General features: G+C 41.3%; 1 protein-coding gene and 1 long non-coding RNA gene across 2 annotated transcripts in view; one reads left to right on the top strand and one right to left on the bottom strand.

Moving 5' to 3' along the window:
- The window catches only part of PRTG (protogenin), a 127078-nt gene extending 122310 nt beyond the window's left edge, over positions 1-4768 (bottom strand). The window contains exons 1-2 of the mRNA XM_037151127.2: positions 4537-4768; positions 2080-2382 (exon numbers count right to left, since the gene is read on the bottom strand). Of these exons, the coding sequence (XP_037007022.2) occupies positions 2080-2382; positions 4537-4627 (394 nt within the window). The 5' untranslated portion in view covers positions 4628-4768. The remainder of the gene's footprint in view (positions 1-2079; positions 2383-4536) is intronic.
- Positions 4769-10501: 5733 nt separating this feature from the next.
- On the top strand, positions 10502-24064 carry LOC119053498 (uncharacterized). The gene is made up of 4 exons (XR_005083307.2): positions 10502-10590; positions 12710-12792; positions 13422-13560; positions 23718-24064. It is a non-coding gene; the product is annotated as an uncharacterized LOC119053498 (long non-coding RNA).
- The last annotated feature ends 367 nt before the right edge of the window (positions 24065-24431 follow it).

Genomic DNA, 24431 nt, shown 5'->3' with positions numbered 1-24431 from the left:
TAATGCCTATTCTCCTCCTGTTTAATATATATCTTTACCCTGAACACAGGATAAAGTCATATGAGGCCACGTCACTGGACATTGCTTCTTAGATATCAGAACTTTTGTGAGTTCAGAATCTCTAAGAAATCTCCTATTTCTAAAAAAAAAATTTAAACCCACTATGCATTTCTTCTTTTAATGTATACATATGAAAAGTGTGGTCCCTAAAACTGACTACAGATGACATTTAATAGCAAAACAATGTTCTATATAGTGTCACTGGAAACTTGTTAATACTTATAATATGAAAACTACTTCATAGGAACCTTAAAAATGACTCCCATCTAATTAAATGTTTATTAATAATTTTTATAAAGATTCAAAATATAAAGATACTCAAAAAGTCAATACTAACATTTGTTTCACTTTGTTTTACTAACACATGTTCCACTGTTCAGACTATGAAATCTGAAAGCCTGTGTGATTTCAAAGTATTTCTGGGTATCCCTGGATTCTGTCGGGCTTCCAAGGAGGTCCTGGAAACAACCTGTGGTCATTTCTAATGCTTCACCTTTTAATGCCCATCCACCCCTCTCCACCTTTCCATCCTGCCCTTCTCCTCTCCAACAAGGTAATACCAGTTACAGCTTCTGGGTATGAAAATACAAGATTTCTCAAACTTGAAAATGTAGAAAAATTACAACTCTCTAAATACTCTATAATAGATAAAAATTAAATGAACAGAACATAACATAAAAACATACTCTCTTGAAAACAGTACTGCACAGAAAAAACCACTACTCGGCAACAACAACACTAATTACTGGCCAATGGTTACAGCAAGAAAGAAAGTTTACCAGAAATTCTCTCGGGTTTAGGTTATTCTTGTGCAGAGGGGGCTAGAATTGGAAACTTCTACTTTTCTGATATATTTCGATATAAAAATATCTTTGCATGCAATTTATTTTCTACAGTTGATTATTGTACAAATAAAATAAATTACTAATATGAGGGTGATATAAACATGGCCATAAACTATTATAATAAAATCACCTAAGAACCCACTGCCAACTGCCTCCTAAATTTCAACTGTGTAGACTCTGAAGAAACTACTTCCTAAAGATTATGCCTTATCTCAAGAGCTCCTTTTTCCTATTGTTCATCTTTTCAATGGTCAATTTGTAGTTAGTTGTAGTGCAGAATCTATTTTTGTCAGATTAACAAAGGCATGTAACTAGGATGCTTATAAAACTATTTTTAGATACACTAATGTAGATTTTTCATTAAGATTTAAATTGTCTATTATAATGCTGAGTACTGCGCTCACCTGGAGCTGTGAAAAGCCCAGTGGGAACAAGGGAGTAACCTATCTATCCTAGGTCTATCTTTATACTCAACAGTCATCAGTTCAACTTCCCAGCAATGGATCACCTGGACAAGCGGTTGATGTGATGGGTTGTTAATACAAAGAAAATCATTAGACACCAAACTTTATGACAACTGGAAAAGTGTGGGCAGATCTGGTTTAAGTCCATTAGGCATAATATGGAAATGGCCTTAATCTCTTTCTGTCTCAGCAGGAAAAGACTAGGAATACTTCAAAGGCTTGAGAGTTACTGACCAATGCCCTCTCTTACAATTAAAAGCAACATGGGTGATCTTAAAGCAGTCAGAGAAATGGAAGGTTGAGCTATAAGAAAGATTTAGCACTCAAGGGCCATTTACAAAGCAGAAAGATTTGCTTGTAATTTTAAAATGTAATTACTCTTGTACAAAAGAGTAGTTTTTCTTTGAACAACTGTTGTGTTGGCCAAATTTTTGCACTCAACTCTTCTCATTGTGTGAAACACTTCAATTTATATAAAGCCACCTCTACAGGTTTTGTTGTTCTAGACCTAATTTGACTTTGTTCTCAACAACTCATTTCAATTTTACATTTTTTCTTAGACTTTTTCTGCCTGCTGTTCTGTTGCCATCAGTATCTCCAGGAAAATTCTCAATGTCTGTATGATTTTAAGGTCAGCATATAAATGAGTCAAGAAATTATCAGAATGTTACAATGAAAAATGTTTTTAAAAAAAGAATTTAACCACTTACTTGATAAGGTAAGATGAGCTTTTTGACTAAGAATGGCTCCATATTTGTTCATTGCCAAGCACTGATAAAATCCTTCATCAGACTGCTCTCCTCGTTTGCCTTCCACCTCACTGATGTATAAAGAGTCATTAGATAGAACCTGGATCCGTTCATTTTCGGACACTTTTGCTCCATTTTTCAACCATGTGACCTTAATAGGAATTTCTCCATGAGCCTGGCAATCTAACAAGACTGGGTCCTTTCTTGTGACAGTTACATCCTGTGGCTCTTTTATAAAAAACAGTTCGCTAAAGCACCACACTCCTATAAGGAAAATGGGGAAAGGTATATCCAGAATTATTGGTATAAAATCATTTTGTAACACACAATTGTAAAATACATATTCAGGAAGTAATGAGACAAAGTTTAACAAACCACGTTAGTTAACTCGTAAGTTTAATAAACCAATCTGAATTTCAGCAAACCTTTTCAACAAATCAGAAATATCACTTTTTACTTCTGCACTGAAAGCACAGGGAAGATTTCAGTAACTTCTATGCCTTGTAAGAATTCTGTTCTCAAGTTTCTTGCTAGAGTTTCAAAATCATCAGGAGAACTCATGAACACAAGCTGTTTGCTACTTTTACAAGCTTGTCAAAAAGATCTTGAACAGAGTAAGTCGTAAAAGTCTAATTTTACAAGAAATCATTAGCAAAACCCCAACTCTGTGAACAAGCAAGTTTATTTCCTTGTCCCTTGAAGTGTTTTTGGAACCCTGGCACCTACTCCTTTGAGAAGAGAGTTTATCTTTTGTGACAAATTACAAGTTTGCATTTTTATACCTTCCCTTAAGGTTGCATTTTTACATCTGCCCTTTTACAGCAAGGATCCTGTCTCCTCTCCTCGAAAGAGATCCATTTACTTAATTTCTGCAGAGTCAGGTAGATATTTAAAGGACAAAGAGTTGACTTTGAAAAGCTGGTAACTCTTGCTGCTGGTACTCAGTGGGTGATCGGATTAGGAAACTTTTATTTCATTTTTTTTTTTTTTTAGAACTGCCAACTGTTGGGGAAAAATGCATGACTAATTGGTTCTTACTGTCTAATAGGGATAGGAGATTGCTTAATCAACCAGTACACTTTTTATCGGAGCAGAGGAAAGGCTTTATCCTAAGTATACACATCGCCCCCGGCCCCCTCCAGGATCCGACGGCCACCTAATAATACCCTATCACTTTTTGCACTTAGCGCAAAGGCCAGCTAAAGTCTTGCATATTGATTGGGGCAGAATAGAGCATTAGGGGTTTGGAGGGAACGTTTCATAGCCCTTCTGATTGTTTTGAATCCATGATTATATATGCCCGGTATTGGTCTCGGTAACCTCAGACACTAGTCACGCTCCCAACGCTCGTATTGACGGGCTTCTAATGTATGCCCAGGGCGACACGAGCGACCCTAATAGCCCTGCACTGCGAGGGCCACTCCGGAAGGCGCCCATTGTGTTTCCGAGTCAAATCTAACTTTGATCCTTTTCTCATGGTAACAGAAAACTAACTCCTCCAGAAAAAAAAAGCAAAATACGGGGTTTGTAACCTGTAAATAAAACAACCCACATGCCTGAACACCTCGCCCACCCTCAACCACCACATCCACTTAATACGTTTATCTCTTTGAGGATAAACCAACACGGAGGCAAAAGAAAAATTAATTCATCCAATTTTGCGCACGGTTAACCTGGAGTTGGGAGGATTCTTCAGAGTCGTACAGACCTCAGGCCCTGCCCCAAAATACCTGGCTGCGAGAAATGACTCCTATTTAGATGCCTTCCTTCTCAGTTTTGGGTATTTTATCCACTCGAGACACAAATCGGCCATGCAACTTCCAACCCGATTCTCTTTCCAATTCCACCTCTCCCGTCTTCTCCTCGATCCATTCTGATCCAGGAAAGTCGGGGCACTAGGGGTGCTGACCTGGGCCCTGAGTTCACCTACTCTCTCTCCCCCGCCCTAAAACGTGGGGGAGTCCTCACTGCAAACCCGGAAAGCGCGCAGAACCCCGGCGCCCCCTGTGTGGCGAGTCTGCCACTGAGAAAACAATATAAATAAAGCCACGTGCGGCCGTGGCGGCACGGCGGGCGGGCGGCGCGGAGCCCGGGCTGGCTGCTGAGGCCAGGACATAGCCGAAGCGCGGACAATGGCGCGAGGAGGAAGGGACGAGAGTGGACAGCGGGCGCCCAGGCCCCACAGCTTGTGGCCAGTGGGAGTGCAGCGGCGAGGGGCGTGCGCTAGGAGAGGCTCCCGCAGCCCTCCAGCCGCAGCTCCGACGGACTGCAGGAAGGAGACAGGGGCGGGTGGTCAGCGCCACCAAGGGGGCTCTCGCCGCACCCCCCCCAACAAGTACCCCCTTTCTCTCTCTCCCCAGCCCACTCGTGCCGTCTCACACCCTACAGGCGCAGAAGCGCAGAAGAAAGCGCGCCCACCTGGAACTGAGCCGAGGAGCAGTAGGAGCGCGCGGAGCAGCAGCATCCCTGGCGGCCGCGGCCGGGCAAGGGTTAGCAGAGAAGGCGCCATTCAGCGGGGCTGCGCGGGCATGCTCCCCCGCCGCCCCGCAGCCGCTGTCCACCCCCGGGTCCCGGCCTCCGAGCTCCCTGCGCCGCGGCTAGAAGCGCAGCTTGCACTTTCCACTCGGGTACCGGTGTGGCGCGGAGCGGCGTGGCTAGCCCTGGTCTCTCTGTGGTCCCGGCGAGGCCGGCGCACGGACACCCGCTCGCAGGAGGCGGGGGACCCGAGAGTCCGGCCTGGGGGCGGAGTGAGGCGGTGGCTGGAGGGGGCGGGGGCGGCGGAGTGGACAGCACCGCTGCCGCCGGACTGGGGACTACTTTCTACATCTGGCCCCTGGTCTGGGCACCGCGAGGTCGGCGCGACCGGCGGAGGGAGACGCTGGGAGGGGGTCCGGTAGCGGCCGGGTCGCGAACTGGGAGTGGGGGAGTAGGGGGGAGGGGGCGGGCCAGGCCGGACAATGCACCTGGGGGTCAAGCCCCGGCTGAGGGTCTGTGGCCAGCGTCCCCGCCCCCTCTGCCTCCTCGCCACCGTCGAGGACAGAGCCACAAAGGCCGGTCCTCCCCGCCAGCCCGCCCCCGGGGCCCCTTTACCGCCGACTTGTTTAGAATTCGGGGAAGGAGGAGACGAGGTGGGGGAGGGATAGTGTTGAGAGACGTGGAAAGGCCGGAGACTTCTCCCCTGATGGCCCCTGCCCATCCCCCTCCTTCTCTCACACGCTGAGGCCCTGCGAAGGGAAACTGACTGTTCCCCACTTCAGAGATTTGTCAGACCGACTGGAGGCATCTCCGGGTGATAAGCCCCACATTTGCCGACAGTTCTCTTCCTCGCTGCCCCCAACAGATGCAGCAGTGCGTAGAAACATCTTTGAAGAGCCCTGAAATGAACAAGTACTTTTGGAGGAGATGTTTTTATTATCTCTCAAGTTGGTCAACTTCTATGAGTTGTGAGAACTGCGCTCACAAAAGGCCCTGTCCGAAGAACTGAGGATCTGGAGATTTTTAGATTCTCTAAACTTGCTCTAGGGGACTAGGCTTTGACAGACTACCTGGTTAGAAATTAAAGTAACAAGGAAAGACACAAGTTGGTGAATTTGTTCACATCTCTTAAAACTAACCATAGCAAGAGGAGCTAAAAGGTACATATAAAAAATATAATCAGATGGCCAAATGTGTGTTGACCGTAGAGAGCGTTACATGTGGATTACCATTTGCTAATCCCAAACTAAATCTATGGCACGTGATGAGGGTACAGGCTAAAAGCCCACCTTAATGAAAAGTGCTGACAGAAAGCTAGCTTTTGTCACTAAGACATCAATATATTCTCTTTAGCATGTTCCCCAAATCCTTATGAAAAAAGAGGGGGATCAGCAGTTTTAGAACATCTGCTGGGAGGGCAGCACTAACCCTCCCCGGAAGCTTTACTGTATAATAAGGATCAGTCTACTTGACAGTTTCTACTCAATGCGTGAAAGACAGTAAAACCCTTGGCTACGTTACCTCCAAAACCTTACTTAAAATTTACATGAATTCTGAACTAAAGTATCAGAATAAAGGCTCATGGAAAGGGAAAATGTTTGATAGTAATAGAATGAAACTTCTACAAGAATATTTTAATTACCTGATAAATTTATACAAAATGATATTCCTGTGTGCCACTAAACTAGGTGCTTTAAAAAAAAATTCTGTGACATTCTTCTCTCTCTTGACTCCCTCTCCTCCCAGTTCCCTTCAATTGACCCAAAGTGCTCATATTTCCTGGATAACAGAGCTCCTGTGCTCTCTTTCTTGAATAAGTCAGGAGAATAAAGGCTGGGGGAGGGGAGAGAGAAGCTAAAAGCAAGGGAAGAACTTTTTTTTTAACTGCCACTTTGTCTTTTCTTTAATATTTCAGTTAATCACAGGAGACTTTCGTTCTTATAGACGGCTTTGGGCCTTGAGTCACACTAGGGAAGAACATTGCATTGCATCTAATATGAAAAAACCTAATATAATATAATACATATGATAATATACATAATAATATAATACATATGATGATATACATAATGTAATGAGTAAACAGTCCTATCAAACGTTTCTAGTATATTTACTGTCCCATATTAAGCAGCAAAAAACTTATTCTGATGATGTGATTATACCATATTATATAAAATTTGCTGTATACCCAAGATCACTCATTAGTATGTGATAACTGGAAAATAGAATCCATGCCTTCTGATTGGCTTTTTGCTTCTACTGTGACCCTTTCTGTTCTTTAAATTTAAAGAATTTAATGTAAACTTCTGTCTTCTTTTCTTTCCTTTCTTTTTTTCTAAATACCTCTTCCTAAATTCTGACTTCAGAATTTATGGCCTACTTCTTTAAATAACACAGTACATGTCTTCTTGGACAGTTACATTTTCTTTCATGTATAATGCTTGCCTTCTATGATGTACTAGCTGCATAAGCTACTTCAGGGCTTGTTTCCCAGCTCTCAAATGCCCCATAGATTCCAGCATATAGTCAGGTAAGCACTGCAGTGGCTAAGAGCATGGTTTTGGGTGGCTCACAGACTAGAGTTCAAATTTCAATTTGACATAGGTAAGTTACACAATCAAAAGTCAGCTTTTTAATGTAAATAGATATAGTACCAATAGCTGCTGTGATACTAAATAATGCATGGAAAGTACTTGGTGCATAGCTCTATAAACAGTGGCCATTATTATCCATATTTAGTTGGTAAATATTCCCAATAGTGACAAATGTTGGTCCTTTCAGAATTAGCTTAATTTTGAAATATTCAAGTGTTTAAGAGTCAAATCTGATTAATTTGTTTGGTAATTATGTTGATGGAAACTCTGATGCCTTCTTTGAATAGTTCCTAAACTGGTCCTGAAAGTAGAAGTGCTTAGGTGTTTAAGCTCCCAAACTTTCCCCCTTGAAGGATAAATCTCATTGAGATAAATGACTAACTAAGCCCTACTTTGCCTTGATGTTCTAAAACAAGGACAATTATTTTCAGACTGAAAAAAGTAGAGCCTATATAGTTAAAAAAAAAGAACCCTGAAACTTAAAGGTAGATCTTTTAAAAAAGATTTTATTTGTTTCATTTTACAGAGGGGAATGGAGAGAGAGAGAAACATAAATGTATGGCTGCCTCTCACATACCCCCCTACTGGGGACCTGGCCTATAACCCAGGCATGTGCCCTGACTGGGAATCGAACCAGCAGCCTTTTCCTTTATAGGCTTGCACTCAATCTACTGAGCTATGCTGAAGGTAGGTTTTTTAAAAAGAGGAATTGGGTTTGATAAGTAAATTCAAATCTCCTGGCCCAACTTTGGGGGAGGGAAGGAAGTCACATAATTTCACTCTTCAAATTATACAGCTGTATCAAATGATCTCCAAGCCCTCTGACTTCTAAACATTATCTGGTTCTATGGAATGATAGGACTATTCACATACACAGAGAATGAGGAAATGCAGCAAAAGTCTGGAGTTGTTTAATCTTTCATTTAACGAATATTTATTGAGATCCTACTGTATTGGTTACAAAGCCAGCTTGGATGAGGATCACATGCTATGATCGTCACACGATTCCAGGAATCACTCATTGATGAGCTTTCAGAATGTTGCCATCAGAAACATTCTGAAATTGATTATTTTTTACTTTATTTATTTATTTTTAGAGAGAGGGGAAGGGTGGAGAAAGAGGAGTAAAACATCATGTGAGAGAGAAACATCAATTAGTTGCCTCTTGGACATGCCCTAACTAGGGACTAAAGTTACAGCCCAGGCCTGTGCAACCTTTCGCTTTGCTGGATGATGTCCAACCAACTGAGCCACACGGGTGAGGGCATAAAATTGATTATTTTTAAAAAGGGTGGTTATTCTTCATGGAATTGTAAAATGATACAGGTGCTATGGAAAACAGTATGGAGTTTCCTCAAAAATTAAAAGTAGAACTAAAATCTCACTTCTGGGTATATATTCAAAAGAATTGCAAAATAGAATCTTGAAGAGATATGAGCAAATCCATGTTAATAACAGCATTATTTGCCATAGCCAAATTGTGGAAACAACCTAAATGTTCATCAACAGATGAATGAGAATGAATATATATAAATATATAATCTCAAAAAAACCAGAACTTATTTTTTTAAATGTGCATTTATTCTTACATGTTTAAACTTCAGTCACCTCCAAAGCACTCTCCCTTTGATGCAATACACCTATCAAGAGGTTTTTTTCTACTGCTTAAAACAATTTTTGAACCCATCAATTTTGATGCCTTTTTGTGCTTCTGTTTTTGTGTATGTGTGTTTTGTTTTCAGCTCTTTCACATCAGTAAAATGTTTCCCTGTGAGAACTTTTTCATCCTGGGAAACAAAGAGAAGTTGCTTGGGGCAAGATCAGGTAAATAGAGAGGGTGGGGCACAGGGGCCCTTAGTTTTTGGTCAAACACTGCTGAACACTCAGCATGGTGTGGGCAGATTCACTCATAAATCACCCATCATGAAATGGGCAAACAGGTTGAAAGCGTCTTAAAAAAAAATTAACTGAAGCCTAACTAACACAGCCTCTCACAACAATGCCAGCTGATACACTGATACAGATGGGTTCCTAGAACATTCACCTGGTGCGGCAAGCCTCTACTACAAAGGGCCTGGCCTCCAGAAGATAATCCTGTTTGGGGGATTATATATACATATATCATTTGACCCTAAAAGAAATGGAGTCCTGTTGTATGCTACAACATGAATGAAGCTTGAAGACCTTATGTCAAGTGAAATAAATCAATTACAAAAAGAATAATGCATAATTCCACTAATATAAGGCATCTGAAGTAGTCAAACTCAGAAACAGAAAGTAGAATGGTGGTTGCCCAGGGACTGGAGGGCAGAAAAAATGGGGAGTTGTGGTTCAAGGGTACGGAGTTTCAGTTATGCAAGATGGAAAAAATTCTACGAATCTGTTGTACAATAATGTTGATATAGTTAACAATACTGTACTGCACCCTTAAAATTGTTAAGAGTAAATTTATATTATGTGTTGTTTTACCACAAATTTTAAAAAGAGGATTGTAAATGCATTGGAAAAGGAGTGAAGATAAGACTGAAGCTAAGAATATATAAATCAGGGTAGGTCAAGGAAATGAAAAGCAAAACACATTTGTATTTCAAGAAAAGATTTGACTACCCACAACTTATGATTTTCATGAGCTATTGATTGGGTGTTAAAAGGATTATGCAAAATAACATTTGATTGAAGCATCTTCTCACTTCTACTCAAGGGCTCTATGTTGCCAAGTTTCTCTCTGAAATCTCTTAATATCTGTCCTCCACTCATTTTCTCCTGTCGCTGTCCATGTGCCAGTTCTCAGTTCCTCTCCATTGCATTAGAATAGGCTCTCAACAGACTTTCCTAAAATCTTGCAAGCTTTCAATGCTCCAGTTCATTTTTATTGTTACTACTAGGTTAATTTGTCTGAGATCAAGTTTTTCTTTTGATCAAAAACTTTCACTGCCCTTTCAGTTGACTGTAAAGTGTCAAAGTATTCATTAAACAACAAATTCTTTAATCCTAATGGCTCCCCAATCAGGCCCCAATTTACCATTACAAATTTATAGTCAGTCAGCCCTGGCTGATGTGGCTCAGTGGATTGAGTGCCAGCCTGCAAACCAAAGAGTTGCCAGCTCGATTCCCAGTCAGGGCAAATGCCTGGGTTGTGGGCCATGTACCCAGTAGGGGGCACGCAAGAGACAACCACACACTGATGTTTCTCTCCATTTCTCCCTCCATTCCCATCTGTCTAGAAATAAATAAATAAAATATTTAAAAATGTATAGTCATTTTTTTTCTCTATGTGTTCAACACTCAGGCCAAAGTGAACAACCCATGGTGGTAGCTGAATGGCACGTGAATTGTCCTAACTCTGAGTCTTTGCAGGAGCTCTTCCCCAAAGGATACTTCCCTCACCTTTCACCTCCACACTGTGAGTGAGACCCTTCCAAATATTATCTATATTTTCAGGGACATCACAGATGTCATTTCGTCTGAAGTCTTACAGTATTTTGTGGTGCATATTTTTCATTAGCATTTTGAGGCCACAAATCATATATCATTCGTCTTTGTGTTCCTTACAGTAATGACACACTGCCTTGCAATGAAGAGGAACTGAATAGATATTTGTTAGCTGAAGAAATAATGAATTACTATATTGAAATACTGATTAAATAGATGGAAAGCAACTGGGAAAGTTCTCTGGTAGAATAGTAAAAAGTCCTATACTTGGAGTTGACTTTATCTATTCTATATTTATTATCACTGGCTCGAATTGAAATTACAGGGAACATATTTATCTGAATTTACATGTAACACAATGCAGAACTAATGTACGAAAGTAAAATTCTTCCACTCCTGGTAGTTGTCTAGGAAGGCACATACTAAGAAGAGAGGTCCCGGGGACTCCTCAAGTGGAGATTGTTACTAGTACATGATTTCCAGGAGAAAATAAGAGAGTCAAGGACAGGAACCGGTGGTAATTCATCAAGTACCAGAAATGAGGGGGTCCTTCTGGGGAAGGAAAGGGGAGGCGCTAAAGGGTTTATAGCAGAAGTGAGCACAGGACATTTAGAACTAAAGGCAAGAGCCCTAGCTATCCCTTTGGATACACGCCAGCAGTGGGGCGAGTCTTAGAGGACCTGCTAAGGGCAGACATGTTCACTCATTCAACAAAGTACTGAGCATTCAGTGTGTTCCAGGCACTGTTGCAGATTGAGTTATAAGAAAATTATGTAGCCACTGAATATTGTGATAAAATCTGCAATGTTCAGGATATATTGAGAATACAGCTTACAGAGCAATTTACACTCCTACAGTGACATGAAAGGGGAAGGGAGGGAGCACACCCCCAAGAAGTATGAAGAGTCCCAGCTTTTACCCTGTTTGCATGCTATCAAGTTAGCCTACTGCTATTTTATGAGTACTGGTAGAAAACACAAAACTCCTGTGTCAGAGGTGAAGGACAGTTATTACTCATGGCAATGTAGTAACCAGAGTACCAGCAATTTTTTATCTGTCCCCATGTCTCACATCCCGCAGGCCAGCACAGTGAGGGCCAGATGTCACTTGCACATACAGTGGGTTGTGCTACAGGAAAGGAAGCCCAAGCTTAAGGAACCTAAATCTTTTATAATGGTCATGAGTAGGCCTGCCCTTTGCTCTGGAGGGAGACACTATCTCTATACTCCATGGCTATTCCCTACGCAAACACCCTTGAAGAGGAAGTCCAGACCAAAGTGCAGCTCGTTCCTCTCTTGCAAGGTGTACAGAAATGTGAGAGAACCAGAAACAACTATCTCCCAGCACGTGCTTCCCAGTGGAGCTGTTATCTGTGGTGAATTGTGTGGATGTGTGGAAGTTTTGTAATTGGACTGGATTGGGGTTAGTCTTCCAGGGAGAATAAATAGTATGGCTATGGCATTGAACTATGAAAGATCAAGACATACTGAAGAAACTACAAGTCATTACTGCTAGTACAGGCTACATTGAAGGGTAGAGGGACAAGGTGGGGGGCATGCCAAAAGAGGCCTCATGCCAGGCTAAGGAGCTTGAACTCTTCCTGGGGGCCATGATTTCCCAAAGGCTGCCCTTTGGATGGGTTGCATGTGGTGTACTCTCTGCTATGTGTCCTGTGCCAGGTATTTTAGCAAATTTACCTTAGTTCTCACAACCAGATAAACTAGGTATTTCTATCCTTGTTTTACTAGTGAGTTGAGGCTCAGAGAGGCTATGAAGCTTAGTCTGGTTCATATAGCAGATTCGTGACAAAAGCATGATTCTCCCCCAAGTCTACTTAAAGCAGAGTTCTTATGCTTAGAACTCTCACTGTCCTGTGAAAAGTAGACTAGAGAGAGGAGTGATGGCTGGAGGTGAACAAATAGAACTACTGACAGATTCTTACAAGACCATTTTTACTAGCCAAGAGTTGTGCCTATATTTCTTATGCTCTGAAATGACACTACTCACTGGGGCTGGCTGGCACACTTTCCATTGTCCTATCACAGGCTACCTGATGTTGCCACTTTTTTTTCCTGCTTTGCATGAACCAGCAAACCACAGACAACTGGTACAGCTGGGCCACATGATGAATGAGACACAGCTCCTTCACTTTTCAAATGACATGGAAACTGAGGTAAATATAAGCTCCTGGGGGATTTTGTTTGTTTGTTGTTTGATGGATTTAATTGTGTTTGATGGACAGGAGTTAAGGGTTGGGCATGCTGGAACCTGAATTCACTGCAGGTTTTGAGAAAAGGACCTATAGATATTGATCACACTGAGCCAACACTGTGTGGTTGCAGTCCTGCTAATGCAAACCTGTGCTGTGTTTGTAGGTACTGTCCAAGACAAGGAAGGTTTAGTCTCACTATCTGCTGCTCTGGTTATACGAGGTCTAGCATATTATATCCATCTCTGAATTCCACATGGTAAGGGTCAAGGTGTAGAATGCATGCAGACAATAACCAAGAGGGTGAAATGTTTGGAAAGCAAAATAGTATCAGTAACAGCAACAGCTAATCCATTCTGTAGAAGATGACATGGACTTGCCGAGGCTCAGAAACTTTCTCAGGGTCATACAACCAATAAATGATAATGCAGATTCAAATTTGGGCTTGTCTGGCCTGTGCTTTATCGCTTTGTGTGTATTTGTTTCTGTAACCACAGCAAAAGTGGCTTCATCATTTGATTCATATCTGTCTTTGATTGTGTTCAAAAGTCTACAGGAAACAGGATTTAATATCAACTGAACTTTTCTTTCAGGCATCCTATGACAATGCACCCAAGAAATAATAAGCAGAATACACACATTCATGAAACATGGGAATGGGATGCATAAATATAATTTCTGGCATCTGAAAGTGAATCATTCTCTCTTCTTCAGCAATGGAATTATTTTCACGTAAGAATTCTATTTTCATCTCTATGTGATATAATTTAAGAAAAAGTAAGGAAATGAAAAATTTGAGGATACTGAAGAGAAGTGTAGGGAAAAATCTGGAAAGGAGACCAACAGGTGAAAAAAATGTTTAGAACAAAGGCATAGAATTTTTGGAATAAATTTACAACATTACTGTGGGATTTAGAAATTTCTATCTCCCAGAGGGTCCTTCTGCAGATCTCCCGACCACCGAAAAGGTAGTCATGTTGGGTTTGGTAGATGAGAAAAAACAGAAAGCTGGTTGGGGGGGGGGATGCTGTGCAGGAAGACATTGTCCCCAACACTTTCATGCTTCATTAGAGGCACTCCAGGGGTCCAAAGGGACCTCAGCACTCCATTTTTAGACACATCCATGCTAAGCTTTTATTTAGTACATTCATAAATCTTTTATGAATGTCCTCAAATAGTGCACCATGCCTCAACACCTTTGCATAGCACCTAGCAAAGTGCTTTGCACACAGTGGACCAGGAGGTCCCCATATTTTCAAAGGAAGAAACTGCCTTTCATTTTGTGTCCTGATGGATGAAGTGTGCTAACAGTTTATAGTCCGTGGTCCGTATGTGTGTGGTGGGGCTGATGTAGGAGTAGGGTGAGAAATGTAGGTCAAAATTAGAGGCCTCTGAATGGTATCTGCCCCACTCCCAACTCTCCTGGCCAGCACACCAGGTTTCAAGGAATGCCAAGCTCTCCACTCCCTGCCATGGGAAATGCTGGTGGCATACACATACACAAAATGTTGGTGGCATACACATACACAAATAGTGGCAACTGCTAGTCATTGCTTGCTGAGTTAGGTTTTATAAACCAATACTTTTCTTGATCACCTGCTCAAAGACCTCTCTAAGTTGGTAAGTACTTCACGTCTCATTGAAAATGCACTTTATGTCAGTGGAAAATTTCAAGTTTTTACAATGTATTGGTTCACTATTACTCTTGCTCCTATCTACAGTAAATCATAGCACTAGTGGTGTTTAGTAATTGTGGTTTACTCTCTGTTGGGTGGCTATATCCACATAGTTCTCCATCTCTATCTAAGAGCTCATACACCTATAGATTGTTGACACTAAGTACCCATGCTTCCAGCAACAAACACACATACGCATTTCTCTAATTTGTAGATTGTATGGCTTTCATTGGCAAGGGATAGATACCATGTAAAGGTGGTTAGGGTTAATAGGTTAGCTTTAATCATTATAATTATAGAATATAATTTTTTGAAGTTTCTGTAACATAACAAAAGGTTTTTTGATCACTGCTAGGTGTTTTCTAGATTTCTTGGCTATAAGAGTTAGAGAAGAAAAGGTAAACAAATGTGGGGAGCTATATAAGCATATAAATAGATTAAAATAACTTTGCTCTGGCAAGCATTGTTCAGAAAATTTATATTTTGGAAGTTCATATTTTTATTAACAATGAAGACTGATGGCTTAACAGGTTAGTAGTTGTCCAATAATTATTAAAAAATACTATCTACTACCCTGACCTGCGTGGCTCAGTGGATTGAGTGTCAGCCTGTGAACCAAAGGGTCACTGGTTCAATTCCCAGTCTAGGGCACATGCCTGGGTTGTGGGCCAGGTCCCCAGTGGGGGGCATGTGAGGGGCAACCACACATTGATGTTTCTCTCCCTTTCTTTATTCCTCTCTTCCCCTCTCTAGAAATAAATAAATTAAATATTTTTTAAAAAGAAACTTCTCTTTTAAAAAATTGTCTACCAATAAATACTTTTTTTTATAATGGAGAGCAACTTTCTTTTGTAGTGTTTTTAGTGATAACAGAACTGTAAACAAACACTGAGTAGTTTTATATGTTTTCATTTTCCATGATAAAGATGTATGACTACATATTTGGGATGGGTAGGTATGACAAAAATTAGTCCATCTTAATTACATTGTTTTAAGAATTTAATGAGATTTTTACTTTAAAGATTGATCCTAAAGTTTCCCTTGGGTTTGATGTCCACTAAGCAATCATATTCCCACTTATCTCAGGCAAATCCCATTCATCACTGAATGGCAGCAGCTAAAGAGGAATGGTGGGTGCCCTGGGTACTTGCTTTCAGTTCAAAGCTCTCGCTCTAGTGAAGAAGTGTTAATTTCTTCAAAGACCTCACAGCGGCCCCCTTCAGAGCCTTTGGGAGGGCAAGGAATCCTTTTCTGAGTCCCAGAGAGCTGGTTCTGCTTTGTCACCCTAAGGCAGGGAAGGAGGGTAGAGCTGCCTTCTCTTCTCTCTCTTCTTCCACCTCAACTTCAGAAGTCATACTTAGCCCAAGGAAGTCCTGACTAGAATCTCACTGGGAGTTTTCTAAGGCTGCCCAGTTTTCTGATCCGGTGGAGGGAAGCAGAGGAGGAACAGGGAGGTGAGGGAGGCCTGCCCTGGCCACCCTGGCTAGAGAGCGCCTCATTCTCCCCCACTGTCATTCTCTGTCCCCTTACCCAGCACAGCGTACTTTCATGTCTTTATTTGTAATCTATCTATTTCCTCCCTCTCCCCCTAGAAATCTTTACCTAGTTTACAGCAAACTGAAAACTTCCTGGCATAAAATGGACATTTAATAGCTCTTCAGTGAATGAATTAAGGCATTTTGTGGACATCATCATTTCATCTGTTGATAGTTAAACATTAATGTCAAGAGAATATTCTTGAAATGTTAGTTATTTGAAATAGACTCTTCCTCTGATTTGAAATTCTAACATGTCCATATAAAATAGTCCTTCTTAGGAATTTCTTTCAGGCAGCTATCTTAATCAGTATTTGGGTTAGTCAGTCAAACGTGTGCTGGCCACTCAGGCACTCTGCTGGATGCTGGGAAATCAAGATGAAACGGCACAGGCCTGGCCTGCACAAAGCTCCCGACATAACTGTGGAGACAGACATATAAACAAATGCTGACAAGGTTCTGTGATACGTGCTGTAGCAGCAGTGTGTACACAGAGCTGGGAGGGCCTGGCTGGGTAGGAATGCGTTTAAGTGGTGGAGAGGACGATTCAACACAGGATGTAATTTAACATATTAATTTAAATGTTATTAAAGTAACATTTATCATTCTACATAGAGTTAAAAGTTATGATGGAAGTGAGCAGCTCTGTGCACAGTCCACCTCGCTCCTGACCAGCACCTCGTCCAGTCTGGGCGGCCGCCCCAGCTCTGGGCGGCTGCATAGCTCTGGTCCTGGGACTTTTCTCCTGGCCCACCAGGGCTGGGGCCACGGCTCCTGAATTCCATGTCTTCATCTCTCTTGCTTATTCCTTTATTTTGCTAAAGCATGCCCTGTAGTAGATCTCCAAGAAAGGGTGCTTGGGAGTTATCATTTGAGTCTTTGACTATCTTCAAATGCTTTTGCTCCACTCTCATGTTTGATTGATAAAGTGTGTTAAGATAGAGAATTCTTGATTGAAAATCATCATCCTTCAAAATTTTGAAGACATCCACTGTTTTCAGCCATCCTTTTTCATTGGAGAGTTCTAGAAACCATTCTGAGTCTTAATTATTTGAATGTGACTTGTTTTTACTCTTTGGAAGGTTTTAGGATTATCTCTTTATCCAAGGTATTCTAGAATTTTATCATGTGCTTTGGTGTGGGTTATTTTCCATTCATCATTTCAACAACCAGTGGGCTCAGAATTTCTGAGTTGTAATTTTTTTGTAAATTTCTTGAGAGTATCAGTTTTACTGACTTCTATCGGCTTGTAAGGTTGTGTGGTCAGGACTTCAGAAGAGTTAAAGAGAAAATTACATTTTGAATAATCATTTTCAGTTGTTCACCTAACTTATCCCAACTTAAAATTTCGTAATGTGAGAGAAATTTCAAAAGCAATGTTCTTTTCTAAAAAATTAAAACAAATACCTTATAACAATGCCTTCCATTTATATAAATTTTTATAGTTTACTAAGTATTTTCACAAACTTGATCTCATACTATATTTACCAGCTATTTTGAGTAATTTATAAAGAGATACACCACAAAAACAGTGAATAAAAAGTATTTGACTTTTTCTTGTTTCTATTTCTTGAAGAAACAATAGATGTGTGATTTTTTTCTCTAAGGGATTATTACAGCATTTTCTTTGTTCTAGATAAATTGAAGGTTATTGAAAAAAGGCTGTCTGGTGAAGAATGTAAAAAAAACGAGGTAGGTAATTTGGAGATGGAAACTGAAAATCCAAACAGAATAAAGACAAAAAACCACAAAGAAGTAGTAATCCGTGAGAGGAAATTAACTAATGTTTTAGAAGACAGAAATTAAAACAAAATGTTATAGTTTATTTTTTTAAGATTTTATTTACTTATTTTCAGAGAGACAGGAAGGGAAGGAGAGAAATATCCATGTGAAAGAGAAACATCAGTTGGATAGCTGTCACATGTTCCCTACCAGGGACCTGGCCCACAACCCAAGCATGTGCCCTAACTGGGAATTGAACTGGCAACCTGTTGATTCACTAGGCCAGTGAACAATCCACTGAGCCACACTAGCCAGGGCACTTCACACTGTCTGGAAATCTATTTAGGTAGATGGCTTAGTTCACTAAATACATTTACTACTTTTGGTTACCACAGGCAACACTGTTGCTAAAATTTTTGCCACTGCATAGCAAGGATCACCTTTCCTCCAGTTTCCAATAAAACTTTCCCAACTTTCCTGTAAAACCTCACTGTCAGCTTCCTCCCAGGCCACCAGGCTTTCATGGCTTCTTGTGAAAGCCCTTTAGACTTTTCCTAACACTCTCCCCAAGGTCCTTCTAGTTTCTTCCCATTGTTTGGTTCAAAATTTCTCTCATATTCTAAGGTTTACTTTGGCAACAGCCCACATTTAGGCATCAAAATCTGAATTGATTGTCTATTGACACACAACAAATCACCCCCTCCAATTTAGTATCCTATCAATAAAATAACTTAACATTTTGTTATCCTTTCAGTGTGTTACTTTTCTATGGCTGCTATAACAAATTACCACAATCACGGTGGCTTAAAACAACACAGATTTATTACTTGTAGCTCGGTAGCTCAGGAGTCTGAACAGTCTCCCTGGGTTAACCTCAGAGAATCAGCAGGGCTGCCTTCCTTTCTGGAGGCTCTAGGGGGATTCTGGTTTCTTATGTTTTTCAGCTTCTAGAGGCCACCACATTCCTTTTCTGGTGCCCCTCTCTCCACCTTCAAAGTCAGCAGTGGCAGTTGAGTTCTCACATCCCTCCATCTGACCTGTCCTGCCTTCCTCTTCCACATTTAAGGATACTTGTAGTCACATGGATAATCCAGGATAACCTCCTTAATCTAAGGAGAGCTGATGAACAACTTTAATTACATCAGCTACCCTGAATCCCCTTTGCTATGTAATGTAACATAGTCACAGGTTCTTGGGATCAGGAGATAGACATCTTGGAGAGGGAGTTATTATTCTGGCTATGGCAGTGGATTAGAACTTTCGAGGGTGTCTTAATTCAGGGTCTCTCGTGAGGTTGCAGCCAAGGTGTCAGCTGGGCTTGGAAGATGCACTTCCCAGGTGACTCACCGAGTCGATGCTGGTTCTTGGTGAAAAGACTCCCTCTTCCCCAACATGGGGCTCTCTTCTGCTCCTTGAAAGTCCTCTAGATGTAGTAACTATTGACTTTCCCCAGAGTGAGTGATCCGAGAGAGCAAAGCAATGTCTTTCATGATCTAGCTTCCCAAGTCACAGACCAACACTCCCATCATCTCCCATAGGTCACAGAGTCTAACTCTGACACACTGTGTGTGTGTGGGGGGGGTATGGTACCATACAGGGTGTGAATAGCAGAAGGGGAGGCTAATCAGGGCCCTATTAGAGGCAGACTACCACACTGCCACACCCTTTGTATGAAACACTTTCTCACCACTTCCCTGCCACACCCTGCTCCTGTGCATTTCCTCTGCCCAATTCTGATTTACACTACCCTTTGTTTTGCTCATTGGTTTACAGGTGATTTTCCCTTTCCATCATTTTGAGCTCATCGTGGTTAGGGGTTATGTTTTACTTAGTTCTGAATCCCTAACATCCAGCACAGTGTGGTTGAATATAAACTTAGTTAGGGAAAGAAAGTCTGAGGAACAGAATTTGGAAGCGAACTCCACTCTTATAAGGGAGCCTTGCTGAATTTGGATGGTGCTGTATTGGCATTTGAAGACTAGCTAGAGACAATCTTGAGATGGCAAAACCTTAAGTAATAAGATATCTTTACAGTATATGTAAGGAACTTAAAAGTTGCATAGTGGGTATAATAATTCTTAATCAATAATAATGATTGCTCTCCTGCCTTGAATAAAATTGCAAATTGGCAACCATGCCAATTACCTGCAGTTGTTCTTTTTTTTCTTTTTTTAAATGTATTTTATTGATTATGCTATTACAGTTGTCCCATTTCCCCCACTTCATTCCCCTCTACCCTGTGCAACCTCTCCCACCCACATTCCCCCCTTTAGTTCATGTGTCTTAAGTTCTTTGGCATTTATATTTCCCATACTATTCTTGCCCTCCCCCTGTCTATTTTCTACCTACCATCTATGCTACTTATTCTCTGTACCTTTTTCCCCTGTCTCCTCCGCCCACTCCCCTGTTGCTAACCCTCCATGTGATCTCCATTTCTGTGTTTCTGTTCCTTTTTTGTTTGCTTAGTTTGCTTTTGTTTTAGGTGTGGTTGTTAATAACTGAGTTTGCTGTCCTTTCACTGTTCATGTTTTTTTAACTTCTTTTTCTTAGATAAGTCCCTTTAACATTTCATATAATAAGGGCTTGGTGATGAGGAACTTCTTTAACTTGACCTTATCTGGGAAGCACTTTATCTGCCCTTCCATTCTAAATGAAAGCTTTGCTGGATAGAGCAATCTTGGATGTCGGTCCTTGCCTTTCTTGACTTGGAATACTTCTTTCCAGCCCCTTCTTGCCTGTAAGGTCTCTTTTGAGAAATCAGCTGACAGTCTTATGGGAGGGAACTCCTTCATAGATAACTGTCTCCTTTTCTTTTGCTGCTTTTAAGATTCTCTCCTTCTCTTTAATCTTGGGTAATTTAGTTATGATGTGCCTTGGTGTGTGCTTCCTTGGGTCCAACTTCTTTGGGACTCCTTGGAGCTTCCTGGACTTCCTGGAAGTCCATTTCCTTTGCCAGATTGGGGAAGTTCTCCTTTATTATTTGTCCAAATAAGTTTTCCACTTGTTGCTCTTTCTCTTCCCCTACTGGTATCCCTATAATTCAATGTTGGGACATTTAAAGATGTCCTGGAGGTTCCTAAGCCTCTCCTCATTTTTTTTAAATTCTTGTTTCTTCATTCTTTTCTGTTTGGTTGTTTCTTTCTTTCTTCTGGTCCACTCCATTGATTTGAGTCCCAGTTTTCTGCCCATCACTATTGGTTTCCTGTGCATTTTTCTTCATTTTATTTAGTGTAGCCTTCATTTTTTCATCTAATTTGTGACCAAAATCAACCAATTCTGTGAGCATCCTTATCACCAGTGCTTTGAATTGTGCATCTGATAGGTTGGCTATCTCTTTGTAGCTTAGTTGTATTATTTCTGGAGCTTTGATCTGTTCTTCCTTTTCAGCCTTCAGCTTTTTTTTTTTTTTTTTTTTGTCTAGTTGCACCTGTTACATACAGAAGGGCAGTGCCTTAGGTGTTCACCAGGGCGGGGCAATCCAATGTCTGGGTTGTGACACTGTATGGGGGGGGTATCTGAGAGGGAAAAATGGTGCTTGCTCTCTGTCAGTTTTCAGTCACCTCCCCTGCTATCCACAAGCAAATTAGGCCCTTCTGGTGCTGGTTCCTGGGTGGTTGGGCTTGTGTGCATTCTAGGACCCTGTGGGTCTCTCCAGTGAACTCTCCTGCGAGGCTGGGAGTCTCTCCGTGTGCCTCAACCCCCACAGGTCTTTTCAGGCTTTATTTCTCCATGCTGGGACCCTGGGTTGCGGGGTCTGTCTCGCTCCCCAGTTATATGCATACGAATGTGGGACCACCCGGTCAGCCAGCCACCGTGCGCACCATGCCTTGCTTCACACTCGCCCCCTTGCTGGGTCTGCCCATCGCCACCCCATGCCCGGAGCCTTCCAACCGCTGCCTGGGCACCCAGGGTCTGCCCACTGTCATCTTGTGCGCCCAGGGTGCCTTGTGTACCTGGTGTCACTGCTTCTTGTGCTTCAACCCCTCCCTGCTCAGCTGCCCAGCTCTGCCCTGCCTACTTGTCTAGATGAATGTGTCTATTTCAGATCCTTGGCTATCTGACTTCCATACAGTTCAATTTTCTGTCAGTTCTGATTGTTATTTCATTTCTAAATTTTTGTTGTCTTTATTTTGGTTGTGCGAGGAGGCACAGTGTGTCTACCTACGCCTCTATCTTGACCGGAAGTCTGCAGTTGTTCTAATTGTCTATTTGCACAGGGAGACTTCTCCCTCTAAACAAGTTGTTCTTGATCTGTCAACCTTGGACAGTATGATAAGAACTAATAACTGAGGATGATTATTTGCCTGTGTAGGCCCCATTCTTTCTCTCCAAGCATCTCTACACACCAGAGAGACTGCCGACAACTCTTCTAAAGACAGGACTTATTTAGATTCCTAATATTTCAGTTTCTAGCCGTCCTGGGTTCTCTCCTTCTTGAATAGCAGCATGAAAGTCTATGAGGGCATATGCTATGTTTGTTCTGTGAGTTTTCCAAACTGTGTATTAATCTAGACTCTCTAGAGAATTTGGTATTAGTGAAAATTATTGCGGCATCCTGTGTTAGTGAAAAGGGTTTTAAACTAGACAGCTTGAATTTCTTAACAGAAACCAGAGAGATTTTTGGGTAATACATGAATTGAAAGAAAAGAATCTGCCAGTTTCTGGCCAAGAGGTGACCCCTGTAAAGCCATATTTGTTAGTTGTGAATGACAGAGGTTACAGAGCCAGCCAGGACCATTTCTAAAGTGCTAAGCTGACCTTAGGTAACAAGGGCATGAGGTCAGGATGGGTCAGGATTGGTTGAGGAGAACTCTTTGCCTTTTGTAGGGAGCTTTTAAAAGGATTCAACTTTCCCTCCCTCTCTTCTTTCTGGTTTCTCCCTGAATGTCTGTTTTCTAAAAGCCACCATGATTTTAAAACTGACTTGCTGGTTGACCTCCTAGTCTAGGGGCACATAGATAACCAGATGCTGGGGCCAGACACCTTTCTGTTTGGGAGAGTGGCCAAAGCCATTAAGCCTGGTTTCATGAATCTCCCATCCCTCATGCTATCTGTAAGAATTGTTTAAATATGATATGGCTTCCAGTTCTTGGCTTTATTTCCTTTGGTTTCTCTGAGTATATGAATTTGAACTGGTATCTTTGATGATCTTGAGCAAGTCATCAAATAGTTTATGAATCATTTTTCTCATCAACGAAGTGAGAAATTTGGATGGCATGATATGGTCTTGCTTAGTCTGGTAGTTCAAATGTGTATGCTTTTTTTCCCCCTTGATTAGTAACAAATTAAAGACAAATCTTATTCTGTTGTCTATGTTACCTCTGTGGGAACAAGGACACTAGATTACTTTTGTTCTTACAAACTATTCTCTATGCATAATTGTCTGTATTCTAGAAGGTGGAGTAAGTCATTTGTGTACCTACTAACCCTTTGTCTTCATCTTAAGAACTTTATTTTTTTAAGTATTAAATATATTTTATTTTAGCTATTATCCTTTTTTCAATTTTTAAAAATTTAATTATTGTTCAAGTACAGTTTTCTTTTACTTCCATCTTAAGAACTTTAATATAAGCTTCTAAGACTTTGCCCATGATATATGCTCAGCATATGGTTGTATTTGGTTTCTCTGGCAGCTTACCTGTTTATTACTTATGTAAGCTTCTCTACTTTGCAACAACACTTTGGACAATGATTTCTTAATAAAAGGACTTTGTCTTTCCCCTCTCTGAACGTTTTGAGGCACATTTGAATGGGCATCTTTTAAATAGAGACATTCAGTGTTTTGTTCATGTATGTCTTAAATGATTCAGGGACATATCTTCCTCATTAACCTCTCTCCATCAGTTTGAAAAGGAAATCAAGACCTCACTGAATTCCCCTCTACTTCCACACTTCCTCTTTCCCTTTCTTTGGGAAATCTGCTGGATTCTGGGTCTGATTTTTGAATATTTTCCAGGTTTCCAGCTGCAGTGATCCCAGCTCTCTAAAACCACAGTCGGCCACAGCATCAGCAGGCACCCAGAGGAGGCCGCTCCAATGGCTGGAGGTTCCAAAGCAGCCCCCACCCGCACACCCGCACACACCCGCACACACCTGGGTGTGTTTGCTTGCTGAGGGCTTGGGGCAGGCATATGGGCAGTTCTGGCTGCCAGATGCTCACCTAGCTCCTTCTGCCTCTGTTTCAGGGGACAAATAACTAGGGGAAATGAGGAAACGATTGTGTTAATGATTGTGGCACCACCCAAATCTAGAGTATATGCTGAAGGAACAGAACTTGGGGAGGGAACACTCTGAGAACTTGATTGTAAAGTATAAATTTGTTTCTCTCTGATTCAATTATTAAAAAGCAAAACTCGGGTGGGGGTATAAGGGGACTAAATAGTAATGGAAAATATAATAAAGATTAAATTTTTAAAAACTCAACTGAAAAACTTTTAAAGATCCTATTGGCTTTATTCAATGACTCATGCACTGGGCAGTATCTCATCTAGACGACGGAAAGGACCTCTGAGAGTTACACAAAATGAAAGACTTGTATAGGCAGAAGGGAGCGTGAACAAGGAGTTATACTAGCAGAAAGCAGATTGGTTGTGGCAAGGTCACTTTCCTAGGGGATGGCAGTGGTCTGTCCTGCCCAAGACTGCAATTAAGTTTGGTGATGTGAGTCTTA

Source organism: Artibeus jamaicensis, unplaced genomic scaffold (genome assembly GCF_021234435.1).
Source record: "Artibeus jamaicensis isolate MK-2021 breed Jamaican fruit bat unplaced genomic scaffold, CSHL_Jam_final contig_548, whole genome shotgun sequence".
Taxonomy (NCBI): domain Eukaryota; kingdom Metazoa; phylum Chordata; class Mammalia; order Chiroptera; family Phyllostomidae; genus Artibeus; species Artibeus jamaicensis.
The sequence above is the reverse complement of the archived record's forward strand: the minus strand, read 5'-3'. Positions and strand labels throughout refer to the sequence as shown.